General features: G+C 43.2%; 1 protein-coding gene across 4 annotated transcripts; it reads right to left on the minus strand.

Moving 5' to 3' along the window:
* Positions 1-4315: 4315 nt before the first annotated feature.
* pcgf5a (polycomb group ring finger 5a) lies at positions 4316-12120 on the minus strand. 4 transcript variants are annotated; one of them, XM_084709712.1, is made up of 9 exons: positions 11973-12120; positions 8247-8507; positions 7927-8023; positions 7741-7796; positions 7463-7522; positions 7201-7340; positions 6985-7083; positions 6775-6864; positions 4316-5488 (listed from the first exon to the last, which is right to left on the minus strand). In XM_084709712.1, exons 2-9 carry the CDS (start codon positions 8356-8358, stop codon positions 5441-5443), a joined length of 702 nt encoding a protein of 233 aa, XP_084565838.1. In that variant the 5' UTR covers positions 8359-8507; positions 11973-12120; the 3' UTR covers positions 4316-5440. The 4 variants fall into 4 exon arrangements, with proteins under 4 accessions (XP_084565838.1, XP_084565839.1, XP_084565836.1 ...); XM_084709713.1 differs by lacking the exon at positions 11973-12120 and adding an exon at positions 9207-9451 and having other exon boundaries at positions 7463-7519; XM_084709710.1 differs by lacking the exon at positions 11973-12120 and adding an exon at positions 9207-9384.
* Positions 12121-12167: the final 47 nt, after the last annotated feature.

Consider the following 12167-nt stretch of genomic DNA (forward strand, 5'->3'; position numbering starts at 1 on the left):
GTGGGTTGGTCTGCTGATTCAGGATCCATTTAGCCTTTTAAATCACAGAGCATGGGATTATATAGATAGGAGGAAACTTATCCAAGATCACACTACCATTACACAACTCATAAACATGCTGTATTGTACTCATTGCTGAGTAGTAACGTACTGTTACGTAAAAGGAGTGAGGAACCACAGCTTGACACTGAATTTGTATCAAGGCAGAAAGCCTAAATAATATCTCTGTTCTATTCCAGATCATTGAAAATGTACTGCCAAGACATATCTATTGCATCTCTGTTGCCAGTTTTTACTGGTTGTTAGATGCAGGGACTCTCATGGGTGAATTGGTTGTCAAGAGCAATATTTGGTTTCATTCATAGCAACCAAAAGTGGGGGTGGTTTATACAAGTGTGCATTCCATCCTTAAGCATCTCTTACCCTCCTATCTGCCCTTGTTCACTCCCTGATCTGACAGGCCTGGAAAGGTTAAGTCGACCGACAGGAGCATGTTTAGGTTTTGCGCAGTCATCGTAAATCAGTGATTTGGAATCAATTAGGAGGACAAATATGAGGGAAAGTAGGCTGGTCCACAGAGCCTCTTTCCTGAGCTCTTCCATGTGTAGGGCAGGATGTTGAATAACCCAGGCATACACACCAAAACACACACACGCCTTCCCTGAATCATCCAGATGGGTTACTTGAGGTTATATTCACATCCCCCAACTGTATTAGTATAAGATGGTCTGTTTGTGTGTGCGTGTGACTCCCATTTCCTCCGTTAGAGGGCGCTCCTCACCCAGCTGTGACTCAGATTTGTGATAGTTACATTTCTCCCACATGCATGACACTTACTCTGGTCACTCATACTAGTCCCCTCAATGTACAGTAAGAATCATTTGATGCTGGGATATACAGAACAGAAATAACATGGGGGGTGCATTTCAGGGCAGGGCTGGAAATGCATTTCAGGGCAGGGCTGTATTCTGTCTTGCCAGGAAATGCAACCTCCGCTAACTCTGACTAGGAAAGTGCCACATGCATGAAACTTACTCTGGTTAGTCATACTAGTCTTGTCAATATACATTACAAGAATCATTTGATACTGGAAAATGCTGAACAGAAATTACGTGGGGGGTGCATTTCAGGGCAGGCCTTGTTTTCCATTTGATGTAAATACAATTCCGGACATTCTGAAATCCCTTCCGGATATAGTGAAAATGTTTTTGCACTCTAACATTCTCAAAGTTTCTTACTCATCCTTATAAGACTTGAGCGTTTCATATGCGAGTGTGTGAACGTTGTGTATGTGTTTCATATGTGTAAGTGTAAGGACAGTCTGAATTATTTCCTCAACGGGCTCTCATAGTAGCAGTGCTGACCACTGAGCATGTTCCCCCTCTCACCTGACCCATCAAGTAACCTACTGTTGGCCAAACGGTCACACAACTGTGTGGTGGTGTGTAACTTTTTGCTTGACCACAATGTCACTGGCAAAGACTTAGTGGATTACCCTGCCAAACATGGGACGTTGACATCCAGTTAGTCTGTTGAAGCCTCTGTTTGATATTCACAGTTGAAATTGTTTACTGCCTTGGATTACCCCTACTTTGCAGCAGTTTCACGTTGGATGCTGCAAGTGTAAGATGATCTATCTTTAGTAACATCAAGCATGGCCAGTCCCTGAGTAGCCCTCTTAGTAGTGCCAACAGGTTGCTTGTAAAGATTAGGTCATTCATTTTCAGATGCACTGACTCATGCTCTTAAGTATGTCAGAAGGGATGGACTGAATGTCCTGTCAGAGGATAGCGTAACTAATACCTCCAGTAAACATCCCTGAGACAGTAAAGTGAATAACTCAAGGTGAACAGACAAGGATTTGGTGGGTAAAATGATGTCTCTGTACAAGGTTGTGACTCTTCAGTCACACAAACACACACACACACATAAGCACTCTGTCCCATAGACTTCTATTTCTCTGGCACATACACCCTTGCTCTCATAAACACACACTATTCGTGGATACAGTAAACACCCATTCACACATACCAACCCCACACGTAAAGTGCTACATTATACACATACATACATGCAAACACACACCCTCTCCTGTTACAGTGCGAGTAGTTTTTATCAGGTTCTAGGTCTGGTGTGCTTGTAACAAGCTTACTTCACCCTTCTATTCCAGTTTCACCTGCCTGTCTCAAAGGCACAAACAGTCAGGTATTCACCAACATGCTCACTCACACACTGGCTCTCATAAACCGTGGCCCAGGAGAGAAGACCTCTGTAGTGTCTGAACTGAGACTACGGCTGTTAGCCCCTTTCAGCAGGCATATGTCATCGATGTCACGCAGTAGTCCTTGAGTCATGTGCCATCACTGTCTGCCTATCATCTGGGGAGCTGGTCGTCTGGAACTATCGTCTTTCAGACCACATCACCAAGGCGTCTATACCACGCCAGGCCTGCGCTGAGCTGTCACCAACATACCCCCCACCCCTCGCCCCCGCTTTGCTCTGTGTCATGCTCAGAGCATGTCAGCATCTGTCTCTATCTATAGAGATGGATGTTGCTGGGTGGAGGTTTTGAACGGCAGCTGACGTCACCTCGAGGTGAGGACATGGTAGTACGCTGTCTGGAGAAGTTGATGTCGTCATTACCAGGCAAGGTCCATAACAATCAAGAGACTGACACGGCTACCCGTAAGTCCATATATGGAGTCTGCTTCCTGTGGGGACGCTCATCTTGGGGCTTGTGATAAGCCCCAGCTAAATCACTCTCTGCTGATGAAGCGTCAGGAAGGCGACCTTGCCAAGGACGTTATTGAGGTTGTGGGTCAAGACAAAGAGGGAATGTGACCTTGTAGAGAAAATGAAAATAAAATAAATGGAAGAGCATATATGCTCAGCTGTATAAACAGAATTAGATAAAACAAATCCAAAAAACTGTTGGTCAATGTACAACAGTAAACAAATCAGTAAAAGTAAACACCCAGAAGGCCATGTATATTTACTTTTCTATTATTGGTAATCCCAAACCTTCTGGGCCACAGATTGGAAGGGTGATGCAACATATAGCAATGACTTTCCAGAGATTGACCAGACAAGAATAACTAGGTAAGCCCATCTGGTCACCCAGACTCACATACTGGTCAGTATACTCTGTGAAGCATTTAAGGGGTAGATTTGTCAGCTTTATTTGTCTTTAATTTTTTTTGTCAATCTGTCTTTTATCAAGTGCAATCAGAAACATTACATTCAGTCTCTCACTCACACACACACCAAGGCATCCTAGTCTAGTTCTTAACAGCTCTGTATTAGGATGTGCATCATTGGTCAACCAGAAATGTGTCTTTATTAAGTAGGATAAAAAATAGGAAAGACGACAACAAAGATGACCTGCGATGATGAATGATATCTGACTGACACATAATTAAGATCCCAGTATTATGTGACACATATTTCACTGAGGCTCCGATGAGAGTTGAGCCCTTGTGGATCATGATGACACATAGTGCCATGCCACAGTCCAGTCCAGTCCAGTCCATTCCCATTACCCTATGATACTGAGGTGATATTTTTACATCCAGCAGACTGACCGGCTCACATACAAAAGAGGAGGAGGCAATTTTAGGTGATTGCTTTCCCCAGGGATTGTTTATCACACCGGCATTCTGTACCATAGCAATATTCCTTCCTCTCACAACATGCTACATCTGCTTATGTCTCTCAGTAAGAAGAAGAAAACACTTAGTAGTGCTCTGAAAAGCCCTGCCATGAAGAGATGTTATAAATCAGACACCTCAGTTGCTACTGTTCGTGGCAGATGAGCCCTCCTCTAGACCTTCTGTCAAGATGGCAACAAGCCTACTAAAACATAAATGGAAAGTATATGGTTGGGAGGACAGTTTTAAAACAGGAGTGTGATGTGAGGTATTTGGGTTAGGGGTCTAGCTGAATGTAGCCTAAATCTATCATTCCAAAGGTCCCTTTGGTACGACGGGGGTTTGAGGGGATGTGTATGAGAAGTCCATGGGGGAAGTTGTCCTACATATCTCTGACCTTCAAACATTCCAGCAACAGCAATAGGGACAGGTGAGGATAAACGTGTGAAAGTGGGTGGACACGTGTGTGATGATGATTGTATGGGGTGTGGGTGTTTGTGTGTGTGTGTGTGTGTGTGTGTGCGAGAGAAAACTCAGAGCAGCGGGTATACTGAAGTGATATCATCAGTAGCACTGTCCTGGTTTACTCTGACTGGCAGAAAATACATCACTCATCTCGTTTTCCTCTTCATCATTGGTCAGTCAGACAGACAGTCCAAGACAGGAAGCAAAGTGAAAAACATTTAATTCATTCCTGAACAGAATACAAATAGCCAGGTACAGAAAAAGACTAAACTTCTAGAACTTCCCCCAAAAACTCAGGCACAGGTACACACATTTAAAAATAGAATATATTATTCATAAAACAATTTGAATATGTACATGCTTAATTGATTTGTCTATATACAAAAACTTTACTGCTACCGACGCCAGTACAGCAATAATGCAGTCTACCCAGGAACACACTGTAGGAACAAGTGCAGTAGGAACAAGTGCAGTAGGACAGACATATCTACCAACACCAGTGTGTATTGACTGAGAGGCTAAACATCACATTAACAGTTTAACGTAAGAAGCAGCTAGACAGCTTTTTGGGCACTGTATTGTATGGAATTACGGAGGTCATGATGCAGTGGTACTAGTACCTCATGCCACAAAGCTTAACATGCACAGCCTAATAACAGACAGGCGTATCTTTAAAGCTGCACATGGGATAGCAGTCACATCAATCTCAGGATGATCGAATATCTTCTGTGAGTGTTCCTGTCTCTATCTTGCAGGCATCCAAGCGCTGTAGTTGTCTGATATCTGCTTGCAGAAGTGAATGTCAAACCTGCTATTAACTGGACCAGGAGCCCAGATTTGTGTCTATGATTCAGACCCTTTAGAACCTGTTGGTGGATGTCCTGTGATGTTGTGTTTTAGTGTGAAGAACTAATCAGAAATATTGTCATCTAAATTTCTTGGTGAAAGAGATTGAGCAAGACCTGGAAAATACATTTTCTTATTTCCAGTGTTCTGCTGACATAATTACATAAATTAACAGCAGTCCAAGGCTTAGCTCATGTAAGTATAACCCTGCATAAAGACACTGAGACGGATACACCTATAACTAAATTATGTGTGAGTTTGCAGTAAATGTTGAAGGAGACTTTGGCACCAAAACTGGAAGGGCACAGGCAACAAGAAAGAAATCGTGACAGGATGAAAAACATCAAGTCAACCTCATGTTAAAGGATGAAAAACTACTGAAAAGTGTTTTGAAAAGTCTATGCTCCACCATCCTCAAGTCTTTCGAGTCCTTCTCTCAAAAGGTTGCGCTTGTGCTCATCATCCCCAAAATCGTGTTCAGCTTACCCAAAGTCTATTCTAGGCCTGTATTCCAGAATCATAGGGTAAGCCTGAGGGAAGAGAAGAATAAGGCATTATAACATAACTCCTAAATCTACAAATACATGTGGGTGTATTATCCCTGAAAAAGGCTAATTCAGAAACAACTCACAGAGTAACATAACTACTAGCTGCTGGCAGCATCAAACAGTTTAGACCAGGGGTGTCAAACCCTGGCCCTCGAGGGCCGCTGTCCTGCATGTTTGAGATGTTTCCCTGATCCAGCTCACCTGATTCGAATGAATGGTCGTTCACAACCCATTTAATTGAATCAGGTGGGTTGGAGCAGGGAAACATCTTAAACATGCAGGACATGGGCCCTTGACGACCAGGGTTTGACACCCCTGGTTTAGACTGTTCTCTGGGAGTTCCATGACAAGAGATATCACATCATGCACCTCATGTTAAAGAATGATTGTAAATGACTGGAAGAACTGGATCCTCCCTTCTGGGCATACTCACTGTGTCGTCTAAACATAGTGTCTGTTCCTATAGAGAGCATATCAGGACAGGAACTCAGAGTTCTGTCCAGCTAGCCGGCATGTCAGTAAGGTGCTCTGTCTACGCGCCAGGCCTGCCTCGACCAGAATGTTCAGGGAAAGCAACAGGAGAGACCCTGGAGCTGTCAGGTGATTAGTCCGACAATGGAACTCTCTAATTCTCGCTCCGTCTCTTTCTCGACTTTTTACAATTCTTCCTCCTCTACTAGCTCCCGCCCCTCCCCTCATTCTCCCTCCCTTCCTTCCATTCTTTGTCTCTCTCCCTGGTTCCCTCTCTAGCCTGGACCCCCCACAGGGACAGCTGTCGTCACTCTTCAAACACTGTCCACACCTAGAAGGCTGAGCTGAACTTGCTTTGGCCCACTAGAACAGTGGGTTGAGGCTGTGGTTCACTGGGTACAATGCCAACAGAACACTGAGTTTATCACCTAAAGCTTATCTGACACTGACTAATGCGTATCGAAAATATGCTGAGGTGTGAGTTCAATTTAACATGAAAAGTGATGAGGCGCACTCACATTTTCTCACTGGCTCTAATTTAAACAAGGTGTGTTTTGTTTAAAGTTTCTTCCTGAAAAAAAGAAATCCTAGATAACAAAGCATACTCTGTTGAAAATATCTTTCTTTATCAAACAATTTAGTCTGAATTTGATTTCCCCTGAAATGCAGGACTCAAACCACCAACCTCCCACTCCAACCCTACTTGTCCGTGCGTTTAGGAGGACAGGGAATGGCCAGTAATCTATGTAACTCAGGATGTTATGACTATGATGGAAGGTGCTGGTGATTGGGCTTACGTTGTCACCGTGCAGTCTCCAGCGGGTCATGTATATGAACTCCAGAGTGTGGTCCTTTCCCATGATCTCACCATTACACAGAACATCCAGCTACACACACACACACACACACACCACAAGATTACAATTCTATGTACAACACACTGATATACTTTTTTTTTTTTACTTAATATTTACTGCCAGTTTCAATGGCATTCTCGTGCTTCTCACCTCGCAGGAGCTTGGAAGTTGTAGTTTCAGGCTGAGGAACTTTTTGATGGTTCCCACGGTGACTCGACTGGAGCAGCGTATATATCTCTTGATCAGGTCCTGCAGTGTAGAAGAAACGAGGAGTCATGCGTACAGCGCTCAGAGAACACACACAGAATAAGGATGGATCGGAGGTCATGCCGTCACCAGTCATGCTGCATTCACACCCACGCATACCTTGACTGTGTTTTCCGCTGACAGACTGTTGTTACGGAGACAATCGAGGCAGATGGCGATCTGTGGGTCGCTCCGGTGGTAGTCATCATCTTCATCCTCATCTTCCTCACTCCTCTGCTTCTTGCACCTGAGCCCGTCCCCTGTAGCATAGCAACTGAACAGCTCAGCTCTCCTTTGCTCATGAGAAAATGCAACTAGTGTGTTGTTGCATAGTCTTCTGACAGTTGCTATGTGAACGCACATCTCAAGAATGTGTTCATACCTGGGCCGTTGTCTTTCAACTGATTCCTCTTCCAAAATTCGGCTTCCTGCTCTTCTTCTTCTAGTCGACATCAACAACCAGAAAGAAAACAGCACCAACACAAGGTTATACCCCAATCAGTTACATCACCTAAATGAACAACATGACCTACTTTGAAACAGCTTTCCAGATGGCCGCTGGCTAGGCTCAACAAGGTCTAGACTTGTTTTAAACTGACCGACTTGGACCAGAGATATGTTGATGATCTAATTCTGGTTAGGTTGTGGAGAGGGACTCACTCTCTCTGAGGCCAGGCACCAGTTTAAAGATGATCTCCTCCAGAGTGTTGTCACACCTGGGAAGACCAAGAGCACTGGGTAATTTGGAGAAAGGTCTCCAGACAAGTTCAGATCCACAATCTACAGTGCGTGTAGATAGATTCTGATTAAGGAGGACGTATAATGGCTGTATTTTTTGTGTTTTACCGTAGCATTTCCAGAGGGTTCGTTTCATGGACCTGGATGCCACACTTGGGACAGTCATTGCTGTCCTCAAAGTGCTGGATGATGCAGCTCTTACAAACTGTGGAAAAATTGAATTGTATTATTGTATTTTTTAGCTGCGACTTGCAGCTCTATAGTGTAACTCGCTTTGTTGGTCCACAAACATTGCATGCGGACGTGGTCACAGCTATATTTGAATTTATGCTTATGAATCATGATGGTATGCACCTGGTATGCACTGGTTTGTTTGAGACAAAGAATGTGTGAGTGTGTGTGTGTGTGTGTGTGTCCGTGCTACTCACAAGTGTGCAGGCATTCTGTGACTGTTGTTGGTTTGATCAGGTAACCTTTGCAAAGATAGCATGTGATGAAGTGATTAAACTCTCTGACCAGGTGTTTCCTTTCCGCCATCATGACCAGCCCAGTTCAGAGTTTCACAGATGTGCCTGTGGCCCCTGAAGAATCTGGGGTGAGCTCTGAGTAGTCATCCTCATCTTCATCCTCTGCCAGTTCACTTGTGCTAGGATTCACATTCTAACAGAAAACTGCTTGTACCCGATAGTCTGCAAGCACACAGGAATGGGTTAGACAGGTCACTATCAGGCAAACTCAGTACTACTTCAATAACTTCAGTCCAAGGAGAGATGAGTTAGTGCACACTCCATCATTCCATTGCAAGATTCTGTTGAACACCTGTCTACACGGCAAAACTGCCACACGAACACACTAACATACACACGTGTGCATTAACTATAAATAGCTATGTCGACTCAAAAAGAGAGAAGCAGTCGGTCGTGGTGAGATAAACGCTAAAAGTAACGCTAGCCTACAACTGAAAGCGTTGTTCAGCTAGAAAAATCTTTGACACGCAGTTAATAAATTTGTGAGAAGCACATGCTCTTCTCATGGCCATAACAGAGAAGCCCTTAACGTTATCTCATCGGCAGGTTTGCGTCACCTGAGTCAAAACAACAATGTAACCACATAAGCTACCAAGGAAGCTACTGTAGCAATATTAGCCTACGCACCATGTTTGCAACAAAGTTACACGGAGCGTTTGCTATAGTAGACAGACCATAGACTGAACCGGTTGAAGCCTGCTACCAAAAACGACACAAGCTCGGCAAGCTCGAGCTGAAATGCGTGTTATCTTCCAGTCCTCCTCCACAGCGCATGTCAACATCCTCACGCATTAGCCATACCATCATTACAGCATAAAGTTTGACGATATGACATCGGATTAATCAATAAAAAGTCCTTACCACTACTTATGCCGGCGTGATCGCGATGAACATATTGTCCTGTACGCAACGAGTTTTTCGATCAATTCAGCTAGGAAACGGCCATCACAAACTAGCGGCAAGAATACGGAACAAGCCACATTTTTCACAAACACGCAGATGAAAGTGGGCGGGGAGGCTGTGTGTGTGTGAGTGTATATGTGTGTGTCATAATACACAGTCTTACACCCAGGTCCGGGAACGGCACCCATCTGAAGTGAAATGCCCGTTTTTTGTAGTTTTTTTATTTTTACATTTTGTATTATAGCAAACGTCATAAAATAACAAAATGTAAGACATGTCTAGCTCTAAATATCCAATAACATTGATCTAACGACTAGTAGGTAGAGTTCGAGGCGCAGCTGTGCGGCACTATTCATAATTCCAGCTATACTGAGGTATCTGATGTCATACATTTTTACACGTTCCTACGACGCACAAGTAACCTTGGGTAGTATAAACACCATATAACAATTCAGATGTATTTAACCAAAGCAGATCTATGTAGCCTTTACTGAAATATATGTATCCATGATTGATTAAAACTATGGGAACACTTCACAGAGAACAGTGCACATCTCTGATAGGCCTATGTCAAAGGCGATATTATATTTCCTTGACAGATCTATTTTGTTTTACTTGGAAGCCTATCCCTATTGTTTTCATTCAAAAGCAGCTGAATAGAATGAGAACAGGAGGCACTGTCTCATGCAAAGAGAACTGGAGAGAAAGAGTGAGGGAGGGAATGAGAGAAGGAGATAGGGCTTTTCTTTGCCCTGAAATTTGTCCATTCTCTTTCAAATCTGCTGTGGCTATGATAAGACAGGAATCATTTGAATAATGAAAGAGAGTGAGTGAGGAGGAGGTAAGACCAAGCCAACGTTTGCTTGTCACTCCATGAAGACTGAAAATAGCATTTGGTTTCCAGAACAACAAGTTTTACCAACGAGAAGCCTACCAATCATATAGGAAAGCAGAAATGTCTTCTAAGCAACTGAAAGCCCCAACGTGATGATTATATTTCTATTGTTGAGTTAGAGGGATAGCTCATTTGGGATTCCTTCTAAGCTAAAAATGATCAAATCTACTGTCTCCATATTTGTCATACTTTACCCATACTAGCACTAGCCACTGGCCAGACCCATTTCTGACATGGTAGGGTGTGATCACAACTGAAATACTTTCATTAACAGCTGAAGCCAAGATATATTTACTCCCTCTCAAACAAACATACATAGGCATACACTTACTGCTGTTATAGAAGAACAGGCAGCCGTTATATTTAACAGAACATTTGTGTCTTTCGGCAGCCTGTCTCAGCTTCAGTCTTTGTTTATTCACACACAAGTCATGTCAGTTGACAGATAGACAGATGAAACGTGTTAATATGCATAGGACAGAAAAATGCTGACAACTTTCTAAAGTTGAAGGTTCCAAAAGTGGCACAGTTAAATAAACAAAACAGTACAAAATCTTGGTCTAAATAAGTCCTACAATTGAACTTGAAATGTATTGTATTATAAATCATTACTTGTTCAACTCACAGGAGCAATTAAGATAGAGATCAGCTGGACCGGGTGTATAGATAGAGGTCTGCTGCTTAAACATCACCCACAATCATTTTTGACAGGACCTGTGATTGATGTGTCCTATACATATCAAATGGACAACGATTGACATGATTGTGCCCCCAACCCACACATGCACATACACTCCTCATCTTTCACAGACACACCTTCCCCTTCTCAAATTCCCACCCCTAACTTTCTTGAATTGGGTCTTTTTCTGTTCACCTGTTCATCCCCTAAACACTAATACTACCTTCATGTATCCCTCTCTCTCGCTCCACTGCTTCCCCTCTCACCAGCAATGAACTTGAATGTGGATCATGTTCTGTCATTGACAGGTGTTAGGACGAACGCCATACCACACTGTAGGCTCTCTGTCTGTGGCCCATCCTATTTAACAGCTGGTCTATAAGTGTCTCTTGTCTTGTCTGTGTGAGGTTTAATCCTCAGGTCTGTTTGCGGCATGTGGCACACATACAGAGTGATATCCTCAATTAGCCTACTGAAGGGATAATGTTCAGAGAGCAAAACACTGTCCAGGGTCACCTAGGAGGAATATGGATGATCAAATTTGTTTGGTGTCAATACCTCCAAATTTCCCCTCTGTCAAATCTGAATAAAGCATAATCGTCAAAACTGCATTGCTAAATTGCTGTCAGTAGGTCTACATGGAGTAGCCTAGCTAAATAAAGAGCTCTGGGTGCTTTCTTTCTCTCATCCGTATACACAACCACAGCTTCAACTGTATCATAACTTTCCCACAAACAAGGCTGTAGCCCCGAGATTTACACTGCTAATAATAGATTAAACAAGATATATTTCCAGAGGCATTTCACACAAGCCTATATTAAAATGTCAAGTCCTTCTATGGATTCCCAGCGGCTTAACACTAAACGAAAGCTACTGAGCATAACTGATGTTGCGCTGATGAAGTACCGCGGGAAAATGTTGTAGCCTTTAAATATTCCTAGGAGAATATCCAACGTTTTTCCAAATTACAAAAAAAAGTTGTTAAGACACGGCGTATAGATATTTTTACGTTTCTGACTCATGTGGCATCTGTTCTTGACGAGTTGCTAGCTTCGGTCACTTCACCTATTACATGTACGGAGGCCGCGCATTGCTGATCAATTTGGTCATCATTCTTCCTGTCGGTATGTTTGGCATTCTGAAATTTCACCTTGATCTCCGAGTAGTAGACAGCTAGGAGAGGATGTTAGGAAGTGAGTCTATTTTTAGCTGGGACCAGCAGCACTATAGCTTGCTCTGTCGGTCGGTCTGTCCACTAACATGTCCCCGTGGTCGCAGCTATTGCCAATGCGTTCTTGTTTCTATCAGTCACCACCACTTGCGCCTACATCATTGCATTCCAGGG

Source organism: Hypomesus nipponensis, chromosome 11 (assembly GCF_054491055.1).
Source record: "Hypomesus nipponensis isolate SF chromosome 11, ASM5449105v1, whole genome shotgun sequence".
NCBI lineage: Eukaryota > Metazoa > Chordata > Actinopteri > Osmeriformes > Osmeridae > Hypomesus > Hypomesus nipponensis.